The sequence below is a fragment of the Tursiops truncatus genome, chromosome 13 (assembly GCF_011762595.2).
Source record: "Tursiops truncatus isolate mTurTru1 chromosome 13, mTurTru1.mat.Y, whole genome shotgun sequence".
Lineage (NCBI taxonomy): Eukaryota > Metazoa > Chordata > Mammalia > Artiodactyla > Delphinidae > Tursiops > Tursiops truncatus.
In genome coordinates, this window is record NC_047046.1 from 29,726,426 (window position 1) to 29,746,893 (window position 20,468).

At 43.3% G+C, this 20,468-nt stretch overlaps 1 protein-coding gene and 1 long non-coding RNA gene across 12 annotated transcripts in view; one reads left to right on the forward strand and one right to left on the reverse strand.

The window, feature by feature from the left end:
• TWSG1 (twisted gastrulation BMP signaling modulator 1) overlaps nucleotides 1-20,468 on the reverse strand; it is a 58,891-nt gene that overhangs the window by 13,238 nt on the left and 25,185 nt on the right. For 2 of the 11 annotated variants that reach the window (XR_012325309.1, XR_012325308.1), the window contains exons 4-7: nucleotides 15,263-15,529; nucleotides 10,939-13,781; nucleotides 9,759-9,924; nucleotides 7,206-7,320 (exon numbers count right to left, since the gene is read on the reverse strand). Coding sequence is in view for 3 of the 11 variants with exons in the window: in XM_073790529.1 (XP_073646630.1) it covers nucleotides 13,600-13,781; nucleotides 15,263-15,529 (449 nt within the window). In the remaining 8 variants the exon portion in view is untranslated. Of the gene's footprint in view, nucleotides 1-1,741; nucleotides 6,310-6,406; nucleotides 7,321-9,758; nucleotides 9,925-10,442; nucleotides 10,494-10,745; nucleotides 13,782-15,262; nucleotides 15,530-20,468 lie in introns of those variants that run through there. The other 9 variants (XR_012325313.1, XR_012325307.1, XR_012325306.1 and 6 more) reach the window with 9 other exon arrangements.
• LOC109547559 (uncharacterized) lies at nucleotides 14,626-18,052 on the forward strand. Its single transcript, XR_002173377.2, has 3 exons — nucleotides 14,626-14,683; nucleotides 14,776-14,960; nucleotides 17,737-18,052. It is a non-coding gene; the product is annotated as an uncharacterized lncRNA (long non-coding RNA).

Sequence of the window (20,468 nt, forward strand, 5' to 3'; positions counted from 1 at the left end):
GACACACAAAAAGTACAGGTCCTCCCTGGAGACATGTGGAGTCCTTTTGAGGGAGTAAAATTTTCCCAAAGCACTGAATTCAGACTCATTGAATTCAAAGGAAGCCTTGGCATTCCAAACCACGCAACTGTGTGTGGGCCACAGAAACACCTGAGTGTGATAGGCAAACTCAGCCTTGACCACCCACCTGGACGGAAGCAGCTCATCCCTGCTCGATTCTGTCATCCACAACACATTGGTATCAGTCATGTTAGATTAAAAATAACCAGCAAACAATAAATGCACCCAGGCAATCGTGCACTGTAGGGAGTGGCCCCCACTGGCCTAGGCTTGTGTCCATTTGTGATTTATACTGTCACAGCCTGATCTGCATTTTTACATATTTCTCTCCTAAATAAATCTGACAGATCTCATTCCAGAAAGAAACTCTCGTTCCCCTGGTTGAGGATCACTGCTTCAGGGAGAAGCAAAGGGATGCTGAAGCTTCTGGAGAGGAGAGGGAAAAGAGAAGGACGAGGAGTCCCAGGATGTGGATTTCCTTCTTTCTCAAACATGTCAAATCCTGAAGGATATGGTCTTCCAAAGGAAAACCAATATTAGAGTCAAACCCACCGTCTTCAAATAAGCCATCTGAGCTTGTGAGGCTGGAGTGAGGCACATTGAAGGTGAGGAAGGGGCTGTGAGCCCCCAGGAACACAGGCGGACCCTGGAAACTGAAAAAGGCAAAAAAAGGGATTCTCAGACTCCAGAAGGAACCTCCCCTGCTGGTACTTTGACCTTGGCCCGTTGACATGGATTTTGAACTTCTGACCTTCAGAACTGGAAAAGAACAAATTTATGCCGTTTTAAGCCCTGAGTTTGTGGTGTAATTTTTAACAACAGCAGTGGGGAACTGCTCCAAGTGGTATCGAAGCCCAGGTTTTCCAGTGGTTCCCCCAATGCCAGAAACCCTTGTTTATATGTTCACTCCTTCACTCACTGTCAGATAATCAGAAAACAGAAGCTTTTGCTCAGGTGTGTGGTTATAAAAGCCATTTTCTCAATTCAGAGAGGAGAATACCCTTCATGGTGCTTGTCTGACCCCTCTTTACTGTCCTTGTGTGGTCAGTGGCCCGACCTCTTCCACGTTTCCCTAAAGGAAGAGTCAGTGAGACAGGAAAAGTGCCCCCAAATGAAGGTGCTTTGCTCAGTCAGTAACACAGGGGTCCTGGTGTCTGAGGACGTGCTCAGACTGACACAGTGTCTACCTTGGCACAGACCAGGTTGCGGGAGGGTAGCTCGTGTCCCAAAGTGACCGTCTAACCTGCTCTGCCATTCAGCAGGGATTAGGGGCTGCTGCAACAAAGTACACGGAGCAGACGGCTATAAACGACAGACTCATTTCTCATGGTTCTGGAGGCTGCAAGTCCAAAATTCAGGTGACTGCAGATTTGGTGCCTCCTGGCTCACAGATGGCTGTCTTCTCGCTGTGCCCCCCACATGGTGGTCAGGGTGGGGGAGCTCTCTGGGGCCTCTTTTACAAGGACACTAACCCCGTTCATGAGGGCCCCACCCTCATGACCTAATCAGCTCCCAAAGCACCCCCTCCAGCACCATCAAGTCGGGGGTTAGGATTTCAACATATATATTTGGGGGGGATGCAAAATTTCATCTACAGTGGGGGCTGGCCTCTGACTCTAGTCTCATCCCTGGTTTCTCACTCTAATTCCTCATGGAATAATTTAGCTGATTAATTACAAGGAATTTTTTGTGTGTTTTTATTACAATAACAAAATTTTCAAGGAAAAGGTGGAATAATGCAAAATCTTGCAGTTTATGACATTAGTGTGCTTTTCAACAAATTGAAATGTTTACTATTTAAAATTTTCATTACGGGACATTTCAAACATACCCAAAGGTAGAGAGAACAGTATAAGGAACTCCCCGAGTAGCCATCACCCATCCAATAGTTCTCCATACATGGCCGGTCCCATTTCATCCCCCCACCCTGCAAGTCCCGAATACAGTCACTTCATCAGTAACTCCTTATGTGACTATTTTAAAGAACCACTGATATAAACAGAAAACACAAAATTCAGAAGGTAGAAAGCAAAGTCCGGAAGATCTGACATGATGCTTCCCTGTCCCCCTCCAGTCAAGCCCCATTCCCCAGAGGCAATGACTGTAACTGTTTCTAACTAATTCCTTTTAAACGGAGGACCTCTTAGTCCTACGAAAAGGAGATTTCACCTAAGAAATCAGCATACGAACTGGTAGACTGAGCTCAGTATATTTCATTGATGGTGAGAATGGCCAGATTGGACTATAATTGTAGATCAGTTAATATTTGTGGCTCGATTGATCCTGGAGTCACCTAAAGACAGATGCTAATCAAAATTCAGTTCTAAAGCACCCATTTTGCACCTTTACCTCGGCCACACACAGAATGTAAGAACTAGAAAGGCCCTTAGCACTAGTTTTGTGGAGCCCTGGGAGGTGAGGGAATTGAGACCAGGAGGTCAAGCTGGTGACAGAGGAGGGCTCAGAATCTGGTTCTCTTGTGTCCAGCGCTCTGTCCACCGTGTGCCCTAAATTTTTCCCACAGCCTGTCTATGCTGGAGCACACTGTGTCTGTGTGATGGGCATTACCATGACCCATAACTGGGGGCAGACGCTCCAGGTTCTGAAATATGCCCTTGGAGAAGGAATCCTTACGGCGTTTGATGGAGCAGCCAGTAGAGTGTTTCACATGCCAGAGCCAGCCACAGACAATTCTTCCCAGGATTCTCGAACAGAACCCATCTGACAAAACGTCACTAAGGCCCCACTGTGGGCTCTGCTCCTGCTCCGTGCTCAAGGCAGGCAGCTCGCCTTAAGCTGCCATTTGTGCGTCTCTGAAAAGTTTATAGAGTTCGCTGCATCCAACAGTTCATGGGTTCCTCCTCCTTTACAGCGGGTGCTTGTAACCCTGGTTTTACATAAAAGGGAATGAGATTCAGACCTGCTCAGTGACCCGGGCAGGACGTGCATTCGGTCAAGGGCAAAGCTGGGGCTTAAACGACGGCCTGAGACCCCCGCCTGGGGCACCATCTTCACATCACATCTGGCTCACAGGTGAAACTGGGTACCTGTCCTGATTCAAGGTGAAAATATAAAACCTGACCGCTGTTTTGGAAGCCCATAAGCACAGTGTGTGTTTCTCCTGGCACCAGTTCTAATTTGGTGGTTTTGGAAAGGGCATTTCCGGCAGGAGGCAAGCAGGGCATGTGGGGAATTGGAAGCAGTTTAGTTTCTGGAGCACAAAATGGGAGCCAGGCAGGGGTGAGAGCAGAGGCTAGCAAGGTGGGCAAGGGCCACTCACGGAGGTGGGTGGTGCACCGTTAGGAGCTTGGATGTTATCCTCTAGGGAGCAGATGAGACGTGACTGTGGATTTTAAGCCAGGAGAAGTTTGGAAATATTTCCATTGTACAAAGGTCCTGGGGTGTGCCATGAGGAGGATGGGTTGAAGGTGTGAGGAGCAGAGGCGGAAGGAGCAGCCGGCGGGCTGCACGTCAGCCAAGTGAGAGATGGGACAGGCGGGATGGGACACAGGGCCCAACGGCCGACTCAGGGAGCCCAGGGGAAAGGCTGATTTATTTGCATCCTCTCCTCATATTATTAGGCAGGATATTATGTGGCGCTACTCTCTGGTTTCACTTTTTTATTGAAAAAATTTAAGGTATAAAGAACACAGCCACATGCACAGGCGTTCAGTGTTCAGCAGGATGAGTTTTTTTTGGTTTGTTTTTTGTTGTTGTTTTTTTGGGGTGAGTTTTGACAGTTGTGTGACGTGTGAGCACCAGGATGCTGTGCAGATGCAGACAGTGGGGAGTGAGCAACTTTTCTTTTTCTCCTGCCGTGTCCCTAAAACACACAGCCGAGGACAAAGCCAGCACGACAGCCTTGAGGTTTCTTTGTTTTCTCCCATCTTCTGGATGACCCTAGAGAGATCCCAGAGGGACAAGGGTCAGGAACAAACACGGATGAGCGCCAGTGCCGGTGGTGACGGTATCTTGGCATTTAGTGTGCCGGTGGTGACAGTATCTTGGCATTTAGCGATGCTGGCCGCAACCCACAAGTGCAGGGATCAGGACGGAGCTCGGCCCAGGTCAATGGTGGCCGGGGAAGAGGCCACCACACAGCTTGTGCCGAGGGCTCGCGGGACAGACAGGGCCGCCAGGCGGAGTCTGAGGGGGCCCTGGGGCGTCCTGCATTAGGGTTCTTGGGTCCCAGGCTTCAGGGACACCAAGGCACCTGGGAGGTGCAGCTGCCACCAAAGGTGCTACAGAAGCAGATGTTCAAAGGCCCTGGGGCAGGAGAGGCATAGGCAGAGGGTGACCGCCTGTTGTTTGAAAGACCCATGTCACTTGACAGCCCACTGAGATGGTTTGGCTTTAGGGCCATCTTCACCATGTGAAGCACCTGATACCAAAGTGCTCGGCTTCCGTTTCAGTTTTTTACCTTGATGACAGATTTGCTCTTTTTAAAATGTCACAGAACAAGTAGAACTGTTTAAGTTATGCTTCATGCTTTTCTGTGGCTCATTTCATGTTTTTTTTTTTTTTTTTTTTTCATTTCATGTTCTTTTGACAGTTCCAATATGTTTCTGCTCTTGAAAAACTGGTTTTGGCCAGAGACAGTGAGAACTGTTGCTAGAAGTCTCGGAGGCCCAGGGAAGGCGGGCCAGGCGTGGCCAGGACCGGGGCTGGATGGGCTCGGGGGGGCCAACTTCACCCAACTGGGTGCTGGGTTTCTGTGGCAGACGCTTTCCAGTAGGAGGGCAGCGGACCAGACTTCGCTGTGTGATGACAGCTATTCAGAAATCTGGGTACCTGGTGAGGAAATTCTACGAAGTTTTAGTGATATTTATGAGAATTCTCACAATATATTGTCAAGTTTAAAGAGACAGCATTTCACTGATCCGGTTTTGTAAGAAAAAGTACACAGGTACATCTGGGTAGAGAAAAAATACTAGGAGAACACTGGATTACTTGGGATTTGGGGCTGTGAAGAACAGAGACTCACTGAAATTTCTCAAGAAAATTGGTTCGTTGCAAGGAAACACCCACACAAGGATACAGGAAAAGCCAAAAACATGGGGCTGAGATCATTCTGGATTCAGGCAGGCCCAGAGCCTGTGCCATGGAGGCTTTGCTATGCCTTCGGACTGGCCAGCCTGCGACACCCTTTTCTGTCCCTTCACAATTCCGGCGTGCACAGGACCCATCGGGCCATGCTGGTCCTCCTGATGTCCTTCTGTCGGTCAGGCCCCACCGCGAGCCACCGTTCTTTGAGCAGCTCCTGGTCCCCACACCCGGGAGAGAAGAGCCGAGGTCCACATCATGAGGTCCACCTCACCATCAGACCGGCTGCTGGGAAGCAGGCTGCTTTGGGACACCCGTGCTCCCTGGTCCAGCCAGCAAGGGACCCAGGTCCCGAGGTTACTGTGACTTGGCCTCTGAGCGCTGTGACCGGTGGGGCAATTCCAGGTGTGCTCAGATAATGCACACACGTTAACCTAACTATAACATGGATGATGGGGGGGGTGCAACTCCGCATGGTGCCGTGGCACACCCCCGGAGGGCAGTCATCACCCGCAGGCTCCGGACCTGGCAGGTAGATGCCCCCTCACGCACCAGAGAGGCCAGCAGAGCGTGCTGTGAGGCCAGCTTCCTGCCGCTGCCTTGCTCTGCATTTAGCTTGGCCTTGAAAGCATCCAGAAGAGCCCCAGCCCTGACTGCCAGGCCTGTCTACTCAGTGCACCCATTTCTCAAGAGAAATATATGAATTTGAGAAATGATCGAATCATGGGTTTTTTTTTTCCCATCCATTTTGCGAATCCATTATTATCAGGAAAATCAAGCAGTAAATGCATAATAGTTTTCTCCTTTCCCCTATTTTCAGTGGATGTTTGTTTTTCTTTTCATCTAGAAATCAAAGAGAGAAAAAGAATGGGAGAGCCTTGGGCACAAAGACAGGGCTGTAGGTGACCTGCATGGCGGACGGGGCCCCCAGCAGCCCACATCCCTGGGCAGCGGAGGGGAAGGCAGGGGCTCTGCAGTTTGAATTTCGTCTCCAGAGTTGCCGAACACCTGCACCTCTTCAACTTCATTCAAGATTCCTGATCAATAAGAGAATGTGTTCCTTCAAGGGGTCTGATCCATTTCTGGAGCCTGGAGCAGGAGCCTGCCTGGCCTCCTGCCAGGGCCCAGGAATCCCTTGAGTCTGTGCTCCAGGGCCTTCTGGAACGAGCTCTATGTTCCGAGGTCTGCACTCGTGTCAGAAGGTCCCTGGAAGGAAATCGGGTAGGTCGACTCAGACAACTCACAAAAGGAGGGCTGTAGACACTCTGAGAGGCACGGTTTGCTTTAATAAATTAACAATTACCTTAGAACGATCATACTCTGGTGCTTCCTCCTCCCCCGGGTCACCGGGTTCTGCCAAGTGTACTGAACTCTTTATAAACTGGCACGAGCAAAGACATTCCAACTCAAGAATGTCATGGAGGCCCCACCATCAGGGCAGGAGGAACAGGGAATGGAGAAAAGCCCCGAAGGCAGTAGTTTCACAGACGGTAAACGTGGCAGCGGAGGCCAGTCCTAGGTCAGTGTGCTTTACTCAATCACAAATACATTCTTCTTCAAGCGCATTCTCATGGGATTTTAAAGTCGAGGTTTGGAGTTTCTTGCTGATGTTTTTGTTGGTTCTGATTAGTTTAAGGAAGTTGAGACGTGGCTGTTTAAATGAATACTGTGGCCTCACTTTACACTCTTCAAGTCCTTTATAAGGACAAAGAAGTAAATCCCAGGTAGGAAAAGACACAGAGTCGCAGGACTATCTGTCCTAAAATCTTATCGCTCAAATCTTAGATCCTGTTTGGAAGAAATTTATTAGAATTTGAGAACTGAATATATGTCATTGTCCGTCCATCAAAAAATGCGACTAGATCAACAGTTTGGGGGTTTTCAGTTACTATCACGACTCCCCGTGGCACACAATTTTGTCTCCGTCATATGTTAGTTAGCATGTTTACCAGAGACTGGGTAGCTAGTCACTGAGAGGGACCCAGCTTTGGGGTGCTACAAAATTGACTTTTTAAGGAAAAATACTTCTGTTCGTGTCTTTTTTGAAACTGAAGTTTTAGTTATGTATTTTTTGAAAAGGTAAACTCATGCTCATGGCTCACAGTTCAGGTGATGACACGGTCTCCTTCCCACGCTGTCCTTCAGCCTCTCGTTTGCCCGCCCAGAGGCAGCCAAGGTTTTCACCTTCCTGTGAATCCCTCCAGGTATTGTATTTGTCTACAAGCAAATGTGAACATAAACTTTTACTGTGTTAAGCACATTGTAGAATATCATACATAGTTCTAGGGTTTCTCGGTTGGTAGCCCCCTGGAGCAGCTGCAGAAGCAAATGAAAATCTCCCCAGCAACCCAGGTCTCCTGGGAATGCACACAAGCTTTTCCTCCAAAAGGACAAAACGTAGGTGGAAATGGGCCACCACGAGTGAACCAGACGTAAAAAGTTCAACCGCTGGAATTAAATGCATTGGAACGCTCCTCTGGCAAAATCTTTGGCTACTACAACCACCTGTGGTATCACCGCTGCCTTACTGACCGCCGATGTCCTTGACCGTCCGACTCATACACACGCTGAGGGGCCCTCAGAATAAAGTCCTTGGCGAAAACACTCAGAAACGCTGCTGCTTCCTGTCAGCGAGGGTCTGTGCCCCAGACCAGCTCAGCCATCAATTCTACCAGTACGTGCTTTATTCCCCAAATACCCATAGGCATGAGTTTCAAAAGTTTAATTACCAATACTCCAATTTATTTTCTTAAAAAAACCCCAAACCTGAAGAATCTACTAGCAGTATCTGGAAGAAGATCTCCAGATACAATCTAGGGGGAAAGGCCACTTAAACAAGAGGCAAACCCAAAATCGTTAAGAGAAATATAGAACATGATCCTGAATTTTGTCCAAAGGCAGGGAATACAAGATCAGACTCAGAAGGAACATTCAACATAGGTGCTTGTACTTGACACCGAGGACGTAAAAATAAATAACCTGTTTTCCTGAGTTCCCTGCAGCCAAAGTATTGGATCTAACAAAGTTCTTAAATTTTTTGGCTGCCCACATTTAGCACCTACTATCTATCTGGATACAGGAAATTAAAAATTATAACAAATTATTACTGCATTACCCTTTTGTGAATTATGAATAAGCTTAAAATAACAGACAGTACAACATACAGCAATTGAGGAATAAGTCCTTGTTGATGAATGTTTATAACGCCCTTTATTAAAACTCAAAGCACATCTTTTTATCCTCAGAAAATATATCACGTGCTTGAGAGTCAAATCGGCTTTCAGAAAAGTTCTTTTCATACTTTGGCTAAAAGACTATTTCTTGACTGATTTACTAAATTACATTAGTAAGAACTTTTCCCATGTCAGGCAAGTACAGAATATTAACTGCCTGACCTCAAATGAAAAATTGCAGGTACTTAAATGTTTTAGCGTGCAGATTTTCTGTTGTTTCAGGGTGAGATGAGGAGGCCTGAGGCGGGCCTGGTGGGGTGAGCAGGACCAGACTGCGGGCCTGAGAGCCTGCTGAGGAGCTGGGCCTTTATCTGAGTCCAACGGGGAGCCACCGTTTCAAGCAGAAATCTGATAGGATCTGCTGAGTTCATTCATGCATAACACAGTCTGTGCTGCCCTCCAGGGTGCAGGGGACTGTGTTTAGGGCGGCAATGAACAGAGAAATAAGGCCCCTCCCTCATGAGCTTCCAACGCTAGTTGAGGAGAAGAGATGATTAACAAGAGGCTGGTAGACCCTTTGGGGGGTCACCGCCTATTGAAAAACTGGAACAGGATGGGGGTCACAGGCAGGGGCTGCTGCTTTAGAAACGGTGGTGGAGATGGTATCTGAGCTGAGACCTGAGTCAGAACAAGGAACCGAAATCTGCACAAAGAGCTGGTGCAGCAGAGGAAACAGCTCCTGCAAAACCCAAGGGTGGAGTGAACCTGTTGTGCTGCTGAGGGGGCAGGGCCAGCGGTGGGGGTGGGCGGTTGGAGGAAGGAGAGAAGGTAGTGTGAGCAGCGAGGCTGCCAGGGCTGTGGCTGAGAGGCCATAAATCCGGGGCACCACGTGTCACGTCTCCTTACTTCTTTAAATCAAAGTCTGACTCTGAGCCCCAGAGCATCCAACGTTTGCCTGAGAGGCGGTCACCTGTCCTGCATCTCACAGAGCCCTAGGGGCCAGTGTGGGTGCCCTGGACAACCAGGGCTGGGCTGCTCACATCCCTAAGCTGAAACCTCGAGAAAGAGGCATCTGCAGGCTCAGGAGCCCGGCCCCCTGTGTGAGCTGCGGGCCCGCCCAGGGCTCCAGCCTCGTCCAGGGAGAGTGGAGGCTGGCACAGCCCCGCGGCCAGGGAGGTCCAGGCCTCTTCCGAGGCCCTCTCTTCACTCTCAGGCTGCCAAGGCGCTCACTCTCTCCCCTTCCCCCAGCAGAATCCCTGGGAGCAGGTAAGGCTTCTGGAAAACAAAAGCAGGTTGTCTGTGTGCCTACCTCCTACTGGGCAACTCAACCCTCTGGGGCAAAGGAGCACAGAGGCCTTGCTATCCGCCCGGGACAGGACCACCCCGACTTCAGTGTGAAGCAGTAAGCGGAGAGGGCAGGAAATATAATCCTTTCTGCTGTAAAGATACTGCAGTGGTGACTGTGTCTAACTTTTGTGCTACCTTCAGTCAAATGAGGGCATTTCTGCATTTTCCCAGCTTCCTTCTGCGAGTCACAGCACGCCCGGGGGAGGGCAGAGGTCTCTTCTGTCTTTGCTTCTGCACTGAGGGTTCTCATCTCACAAGCCAGACCTTGCAGCTGTTGCTGCCTCCATCCTTCCAGCACAGACTTCAAAATAAAAAGATGTAAAATGAATTTATTTTCTGTTGGTTAGGAAAAATCTCTAAGGGCTCAAAGCCGTAACTCCTAAACCACAGGCTGCAGGCGTGCCCACCGGCTCCATGGACTAAAACGCCGGGGGCGGAGCTGACGGGCATGGGCACCAGCCTGCCCACGGTCTGGCCCCTGCTCACTCCTCAAGCTCAGAGACACCCTCCACCCCCAACTCTGACCCTCTCTCCCCTCGGCTCCACACGACTGCCCGCCATTCGGAAAGAACATCTTTCCGAATCAAATGAACTATCGTTCTTGAAACTAATCTACCCCTCAGGTCCATCATCCCTGAAGTCACTCAGGCGGGGAACCTGTCCTCTTGAATTTTCCCCTCTCCAGATCCCCCCTCCACTAGGCTGTCAAAACATTCTGTGAAATAACACTGATTTCACGAGTGTACAGCTGAGGGCTTTCAATTCCAGTAACACTGCCCTTTGAGAGTCAGTGCGGAACGGCCGGGAGTCTCTTCCCACCTTGTTCTCTCAGTGACTCCTTCCACCACCAGGAAGTTCTCGTGAGGCTGGCTGGCATCACAAGGCCCACAGAGCAAGCAAGGAGAAGGTACGTATTTCATTTCAAAGGTTTCCCCATATTGGAATAAAGCCCATGAAAAAACAGAGAGCAAACTGTGAAAGATCCTTTGTTTCAGCAGACTCTGTAGGGACGTCCAGAGAGGAGGCATGCCTGGGCTGATCCCTTGAACAATAACCTCACTAGACAGAAACGGCAAACTTATTTTGGTTTGTTATGCCGAAGTTAACAAAAACATGGCACACTCATTTTAATTTTTTATTAAAATACTTTTTTGTTTATAGGAACAACCAAAGAAAAAAATACATAATTTTATATATTGTAGATCATGTAAAATACAATAAACATAAAGTCTTGGGAATGCAGAATAGATTAAAAAATCTTCAACGAAGATTTTATTAGAAACAAACTTTAAATATGTGGCTTATTTATATTTACCTCATTTTTCAGAAGTCTTAGTTCCTTTTCTCCGTTTTGATGTTATTCTGATTTATAAATAGTTATTCAAATATTCTAACATTTTATCAATTTTGTTTTCTGAAACTTTAGAAATCATATTTCTAAATGAAGGCCTCTCTTTTATAGCATCTCTGTAAACAAAGACATTGCATTTGAATTATCATTTGATTTGGTGCCACTGTTATAAGTACAGTTTCAGTAATAATTAGATGTTATGGGGGAGACAGGAAAACCAACAAGCAAGGACATGTCTTACTAGAGGAAAGAACCTTTTGTATATGGCTTTTATAATACCTACAGACTTAAGATTTAATGTTTTGGATCCAGTTATAAGAAAGGTAACCTAACTTTTGATTAATTTTTTTTTTTTTTTTTAAATCAGAGCTTCAGTATAGAAGTGAATTGTGCTTGGAATGGTAATAGAAGGTCTAAATTTTAGTGGGGCTATCAGTTTCCCAAATGTTATACTTTTAATTTGTAAAAATATTGTTATTCAAAACCTGAAGTACATTATAGAACTGGAAATGGAATCGTCTAGGCAAACACTTTCTTTTAACCCCTTCATAAGACAAAAAATTAAGTAAAATTTGAATATACAACTTACCATTATATTTAGGGATAATTTCTATTTGGAGAAATAGAGGAAAGAAAAATCAGTTAAAACATAACATGGTTCAAGAAATTATTCTCCCAACAAGAGATATTACATTTTAAAATTTAATAATGAATACCTAAAAAGGAAGATAAATGCAGTTTTAAAAAGTTTGTTGACATATTTATGGAAACATTAAGTATGTTGTCAATAAACACAAAAGCATTCCTCTATTCCTAAGTATAAATGAGTCTGAAAAACAGCAAAGTTGAAATGAAGCAGCTGGCTGCAGACTTCTTAAAATTATTTCGTAAGTTCAAGAAAACCTTCAGTTTTATAGGTATTAATGAAGAAACGGAGCTAATGTTTGTTTTCAAGGCACTCATAAAAAAAGGCATTCTAGGTAAAAGAAAAGGACATCCCAATGTTTTCCCATCCAAAAAATACATCCATGAGCTAAATTTCAACTTTTTAAAATGCTAAAGTACCTTGAGTGTTCATTAGAGTTATCTGAAAGAGCAGAAAAGGTGTCAAGTCTTTACATTTTATGATAATCATAATATTACATATGATCTTGTAACTAACCATTGTCCAGATAATGAATACAAAGAGCATTATTCATTTTTATATACTACAGTATTTAGATATACAAAGAGGTATTCCTAAAAGTTACTTAGAGTTCAAATACATACTATTTGAGAAATTAGTAATTCTGTAAAGCTAAGAGTCTCTGAATATAAATATGTACGTTTCAGGTTCATGCTCGAAGATGGAGATTTTATTACCACGAAGGCACATACTATTTAAACTTATCTTCATTGAAACATTATATAAAAAGCTGCCCAAATGTTCTGAAGTGTGTTTAGAGTTAATGTCATCTTGAACAGGGAATTTTGTGGGGGTGGGCGGCAGTTCACAGTCTTAACCTCCTACTGTGTGATAACCCTTGTTTAACAAGAACACCTGATCTATATACAAACCTAAAGGAAAGATTACAAAATAACAACGTAATGAATGTAAGTAGTTTTAAGTTTTGCTTCCACTAGAATACCGGGCATTTTCAACCCTCCCCGTTCATTCCTGGAACTCTCTGCTTTATCCCCTCCAACCACCCGTCCACTGGAGAACGTGGCGCGAAGCCTGAGCAGCCTCATCCCCACTGTCCAGCTAGCCACAGCCCTGCCATTTCCATAAAATTTCCCTGGAGTCCGGTTGGCAGTGGTTTCCCTTTCCTGGAGCTATTTAAGCTGGTACCTTAAGTCAGAGGAAAGCTCTCCCTTCTTATATACCCTAGCAGTGTATTTCACAGAGCCTCATAGGTGTGCCCTGCAATTCTTGGTAAAGATGCTTCATCACTACCTACAGCAGTACTTTGGGCCGGGGATGGAGGAGGAGGAGAAACTTTCCCTACAGCTTTGTCGGTATGTGTAGCGTAGGCTGGATTCGGCTATGGAAGTGTTTTAAATTGTAAAATACTGTAAGCATTTACCTTCTAAAACCAACATAAAGAGGTCTGAAATTAAGCTTTTTATGGTGATTTTTTGGTGAGAACACAGGGTGATATATTTGGATATCTACCCTACTTATAGAACAGGTAAATAATACCAGGCACAGTGAAAAATGGCAAACAACTCTAAAAACTCAGTGTCCTAGGAGTAGTACAATGAAGAAATCATAACCTATGTTAACATGCTGTAAACCTTCGACACAAAAGGCTTCTGGAATGTGACAAGAAAATGACACCAGGCTTTGTGTTAGAAACCTCTCCTCTCTCAAGGTGTTCTCTACGCACTTGCTTCTCACGTGATCAAAGCTGTACATGTGTTTAGAAGAAAGGGTTTATCGCTACCAGCGGGCAGTAAGATCAATAAGAGCAGTTATAAACATAATTTAACACAATCCCGGATTTGTCATACTTTAGAAGTAACTCAATCCAAACTCTTCACATCTTCCCAACCTGCTGGCATTCGGGTGCAACCAGTAGACATCACTGAATAGCTTTTCATACCCTTGACTAAATTGCTTTGGTGTGCATACCATTTCCTCCTCTAAAACATGCAGTTCATACATTTGACAGTTTTACTACCATAGTCGATACACTCTGGACCAATGCACTCACAGCAGGCGTTATGGAACCAGCGATATTTGGATGCCCCCATGGACTCGCAGGATATTTTACACTGATGTATGGACATGCAGTCATCAAAATAAACCACAGTACACATGTGTTCTGAAAAATAAAAGATTAAGATTTTAGCACAATAAGTAGGAAAAGCAGGAAAGGCTTTAACACTTAGCTGAATATTATTAACAGTTATTTATCTTAGCTCTCTTGCTGCTAGTCTGCCCAGGACAACAGGTGAGGTGTGGGGAAAAAAGGTCACATCTGTTAATCACATTGAGAAGGGAGTTTCCCACTCCAGCTCGGACACAAAGGGCTTCCTTCACCACTTCCTCAGATGTCAGACTTGGATCTGGGCATTTCTGATAAGATTTCCATAAGGAGAGAATTCTCCAGCTAAAACAAGTTTGAAAAACACTGTTCTAAATTTATACTGAGAATTTACAATAAAATAATTCAAATGATGCAATGTGATTAGCAATGTGGCACAATTCAGCATTAGCTATTAGAAATTATCCTGGGTGGTGTTTCTAGGAATTAGCTTCCTGCTTATTAGATCATGAATTTGAATAACCTTTGAGAAAAATTTATCAATTATTTAATATCTAGCATGTTGATTATTTACATTTTAATAACGGGAAAGTGGTAGCAAACACATTTCGGTACATTTCTGATGTTTCCCAAGATTTATAATTTGTCTTATAAAGTACTTTAACCTGAGAGGAAATAAGGATTCTTATTCTTTATCAACAAAAGCTGTTTTGCTTTTACTACTGATGGCCAAAGTTCATACGACTTTATAGACAGGGTTGTAATGGAGGGCACAACAAAAAAGCCAAATAAAAAAGCACAAATTATACTGTTTATATATAACTCATCTCATATTTTAAGAAATAACTGCAATATTCATAATTGTCTTATTCTTCCACAGTGAAATTGTGTGGAGCCTTTAATTTGAAAACATCACAGACATTATGAAAATTACATGCCTTTTACATTCCAAAGTTAAGGTATGACCTGTGTTCACTAATAAATGTTCCTTAACATGCTTCTCCAAGTTGTACACGTCACTCTCTCATTCAGTGTCCCTTCTGACCAACAGCACTCATTTGCAGAGCACTGCCTGGGGTAAGGCTACACTTGGAAATGAGGTGAATGTAATACCAACTTGCTCATTAACAAATTCAGCTGATGACCTGGCAGCATTCGTGGCACTAATGCTATTATAGAAACCTTACCTCCTAGGACACTCTGGATGTTACCTGACGATGAACAACTCTGCATAAGGTAAGCAGCCTTGTTGCTATCTCATGAAAAGAACAATGAAAGCATAATGCAAATAAATATCAAAATTAGAACCTGGTTATCTATTTTCCAACAGAACTTCTATCACCAGAAGTCTGAAGGAGTTGTGAGAACAACTCCTCCTTGTTTACTCAGGGATTGGGGTTATTAAAGTCCAGAACTTACTTAAGACCATACACACTCAAAACCAAAAAGCTGCTCTAAAAGATAGTGTTAATATAGGCTTCACAGACCACAGAGAAAGTGAGGGGGGCAAGAGAGAAAAAGCCAACTTTGGCAGTTACCTTTGTCACTGGAATAAGGTGCATGAACATTATTGCTGGGAACAGACACATTTTGGTGGTGTGGCTGGTTCACAGTTTCTAAAAATGAAACAAGATTCTCATGATGTGAAAGTTCTTCTGCAACAGGGAAGGAAACAATGTTCCAGTTCAACTGAGTGTCTCCTTCTGTGAGTGCCCGGAAGAGAGAAGGGATGGGTTCATGAAGCTCCTCCACTGTGCTCTTTGAAGTTGGAGGCGTGTCACTGTAGTTTCGAGGATTACACATACCTGGGGGGGGGGGGGGAGGTGGCGAGGAAGGCAAAGAGAATAAAATTTCTTTTTCTCACTGACTGTCATGAGATATTCTTAGGTACTGCCTTGCAATCCAAGCTCCAACATATTAAAATCAGGTGCCTTCTAACACTGTACATAGATACCTTCCTAGGTTTTTTGCTGAGAGGGCCTAGAGGCACTGACACCCTAGTAGCACTGAGCACACCAAGTGCCCAGATCTTGTTTTCTAAATACCTATCCTTGGCTAAGAGGAACAGAGCTCCTTGGGGGAAAGACTGACTCCAGGGCTGGGTTAGGGAACGTCTGAAATGACCCTGGAACACCTTTCTGTGCCAGAAAGTAAGGAAGTGATCAATGAATGATGGAACACATCAAAACAACACAGGAGGCAACCTGAAGGGGCTCCCACTGGCCAAACTGACAATTTTAACATTAAAATAAATAGTGATAGTAATGGATTACCACCCTATGAATAAAATAGGGATTGATGAGTCCTTATATTATAAATAAAAGAATAAAAAAATGGAAGAGAAGGGAAAGCTCTTCCTTTTAGCAGAGTGCCAAAGGATAAATGTAGACGAAATGAAGGAAAGAGTAAAGCACCATTTGGCAATCATCATAGAGGTGTTTGATCAGATGGGAGTTGTCAATGGATGCTAAGGCTGGTGGGTAGAGGTTGGATGAGGAGCATACTGATGTACTCTTGGAAAACTCTACAAAATACTAATCAATTACAAAGGGGTTAATGGTGACTTTAATATGGAAAAATCTGGCAGACACCAATGTGCCCAGATCAAGGTTGTTTAGCAGTGATGGGACATTGTGTGTAAAGCTTGCTTTTATTCTAAAGTTTCAAAAAAAGAGTTTCATGGGAGTGTGTGCCCATGAGTGTGCGAGTGTGTGTGTGTGTTGGGCAGGGGGGAGGGAGAGGGCGAGAGCCAGAGGTACCAAGCAACGGAGCAAATGCAATAAAATGTTAATAACTGGGGAGTCTTTTTACCCTTTTGGCAAATTTTCTCTACATTTGAAGTTGTTTCAAAATGAATTATTAAAAAAAATTATTTTTAAAAGAGAAAATAGCAGAAGAGAATTAGTCACTACAGAAAACTTTTCCAAGGAGTTTTTCTATAAAGGAGAGAGCTGTGGAAATGTTTAATGAGCCCCAGCCTTTGAGCTGTCCCGGTTGACACTGCGGGGAGCAGAAAGGAGCGACCCCAAAGAACCTCGCCCAAAATGCAGTTCTGTGAGCTAACTAAATGATTGCTACTGTGTTAAACCACTATGTTTTGGGGTAGGTTGTTTACTAGCAATAATAACTGAAACAGAACCCTCTGGATTTCCTTTTGTGAACGTTTCACTTTTAAAAGCTAAATTATGTTTCATTTTTGTTTAGCAACTACTAGGTCTAATATGAAGTTTTTCCTTTTCCTCACATTAAGAGTTTGAAAAGTTATACCAAATTTATAAATTCCTGTACTTTATAAATTTAGGGAAAAGGAAAAACTCTCTCATGTGTGTTCCACATTTTGTTAGTTTAAGGAACAAGGCAAGAGCTGAGGATAACAGGTTGTGCATACCATTTGTAATATCTTTCAATATACCTCAACTTTTATGATTTAGATTGTGTGACAGAATCACAGATTCAATGGTCAAATCGGACTCCTTTACTCACAAAAGAGGAAAAAGGTCCAGATAAGTTAAATAATTTGTCCAATGTTATATAATCTAGGATTAGAGACAAGATTATGATTCAGCCTGATTTTGTGTCCACTGCTCTAATAATCACATTCTAGAAATAATCTTTAAGTGCCACTGAAAAGCAAATAATACTTAGAATACTTATTTTATGCAAACATACATAATATATTCCTCTGCCAGACTCTATAATGAATAAGAACTAGTAATTAGAGAGGAAAGGGCGAAGAAACGAGTCCAACTGTTAGAAGAGCTAAACTCAACATCTACTGAGGCTTTGAAAAAACTTCAGTGCTCATATCCTGGGATTCCATTACATAAAAAAAAAAAAAAACAACAAACTTTTTTGGAGTTTTGTGCATTTATCAAACTTAGGCCAAAAGCATTTTTCATTTAAATCTCAATACACTGCATTAAAACCAGGAAGCCTGAAGTAAACAGTTGCTAGGTAATATGTTTCCATGGTATCATTATAAAATTTTTATCTATCTTCTCTTTTTAATTAGGCTCTTGTCCAGAGGTCATCACTAGAGGTTCTCCTAGGCAAGCGGATTCTGTTTCTATTTCCACACTAAAGCACTCTTCAGGTTCTGCATTCTTTCAAGGGTGGTGAACCATGGAATCTGCTCTTCGAATGAAGTGTGGAAGTTATCCTGCTCAGTAAAAGTAACCTTGTCAATTTTGTGGAAATTCTTTAGTTGCCCATTTTCACTATGTAAAATGGATCACTTTCTGGTTGGAGTTACTAACCACCCATAATTTAAACCTTTCTGGGAAGCATCTCACCACTGCCCTGAAGCTTATCATTGTTAGGGAGCTTTTGTTTAGTTGACTATAAAGTTTATTTTGGAAGCTCTCACTTCTCTTCATTATCATTTTCTTGAGAAAGTTTGTTCCTTTGTGGCATTGTTTCACTACCAAAATTTACATACTAATTATATTAAAATTTTTCAAGAAATTGGCTCTGCACATGACAGCCTGGGAGGCCAAAAACCAGGAAACAAATGGCAACAAGTGAAAAGGCAAGCATCTCAAATCCTTTAAGCGCCCAGAATCCCGATGCGACTTCTTTCAGTGAGCCAGAATTCATGACTATTGTGTTCTTGGTCTACAACAACTAAATACGAAGGGGTTTTAAAATCGTTGCTTAATTCTTTTATAAATCTGACCTGTTTCATCATACATTTGAAAACTAAGGATATGTCAAGTTAGAATTTACTCAATGAAACCACATTTTAAGGGTAGAAATTAAGACTAAGGGGAAAAAGAGTTATTCCTTTCTTTTAGTGTGCTGGTTAGACAGCAACAACAGAGTCCAGAGGAGCTTACAATGAAAAGAGCATTCCTTTCCCCTCCTCCCACCCGAAACTGCACTCCCCATACACAGCTACTTTTAAAGCCTGTTCTAAGTTTCTCTGGTGGTTACTGCTAAAAGAATTTAAGTAAAAATGATTAATGTATAACTAGCAGTAAAAACAACCACAGACATTGCCTATTAATCTTCTTACATGAAAAATGAAGATTAAGTTCATTTATACTAACCCCATCTCTCTCCCATATTTCTAATAATTATATTATTCTAACACTATTATTTGTTTCTTTTGTAATCTTAAATACACTTAAACTTCTCACTTTTATTCCACGTTGCTTCATTCCCTCATTTGCAGATAAGGATACTGTTGCCCTTTCCACGTTCCCTACCCAACTTCTCCTGTGACATCAACAAATTTTATAACTATTACACATTCTGTTGCCTACGCATAATGAAATCTTCTTGTCTTATTAAACACTGATTCTGAACGTTAAAAACCAGCAAACAGCAGCTATCTTCACATGACCCCATGAACACTGCTGACTGCAGAACAGATACTGTGATAGAATTTCCTTGTCCAATGTCACACAACCAAAGGAAAATATTTCTAATTTCAAGATGAAATGAACTTTTCTTTGAACTCCATAAAATATTGAAAACCATTACCTATGAGGTCTTCTTGGCAAAAAATGATTAAACCTGAATCTAACCAAACTTTCATAATTAGCTCCAAATTACTGGAAATACGGTTAAATGGTATCTCAAGGAAGCAAACAGTCAAATCCTGAATGTGGGATATTCTACAGGAAAACTGATACTATTTCTTCAGTATGTCAAATGGCATGAGAAAAAACAGAGGGGGCCAGTCTGGATTAAAGGAGGACTCAGACGCAGCAACCAGATATAACACAAGGACCTTGTCTGGATCCACTTGAACAAATTAATTATACACACACTTTTGAGAAATCAGGAGAAACGTGATCATGAACTGAATTTTAGATTAAACAAAGAAATTATTGTTAATTTTGTTAGGTGTCATAAGGCATTATGATTAAAAAGGCAAGTGTCTGTATTTACTTTAGAGATTGATATTGAAAAATGCAGGAGTAAAAATTATTTACTGTTTCTAACTTGCTTTTTTTTTTTTTTGTGGTACGCGGGCCTCTCACTGCTGTGGCCTCTCCCGTTGCGGAGCACAGGCTCCGGACGCGCAGGCCCAGTGGCCACGGCTCACGGGCCCAGCCGCTCCGCGGCATGTGGGATCTTCCCGGACCGAGGCACGAACCCGCGTCCCCTGCATCGGCAAGCGGACTCCCAACCACTGCGCCACCAGGGAAGCCCCTACCTTGCTTTTTTTGTCAAATTAATTTTTATTGGAGTATGGTTGTTTTACAATGTTGTGTTAGCCTCCATTGCACAACAAAATGAATCAGCCATACACATATGGATATCCCCTTCCTTTTGGACTCTCCTCCCATTTAGGTTACCACAATGTTACTTGCTTTTTAAACACTTTCACACAAAGAAAGAGAAAGGAATGAAAAAGGATAGATGAAACAAAGGTGGCATATTCTTGACAACTGCTGAAGTAGGTGACAGGTATATAGGAATCATCATGCTATTCTCTCCACTTCTGTGTATGTGTGAAAATTTTCATAATAGAAAACGAACTGCTATATTTAATTCCTTTATGGACTAATATTTTCTTGTTGAACTTTTGTTTTTTCTTGGAATTTCTATGCTTGGAAGTTTCTTTTCTTGAGGACCATACATAAACTTTCAGCATATCTTGAAAAATCATTCTGCTTCTCAAGTACATGCTTGATATCCTGTGGAACTCAGTTCCTTCTCAGAGATAAGCTCCTCAGAACCCTCACTTCTTGCTTTGGTCAGGCTAGTTGTCTCCTAGGTCTCTGTATCATTGAT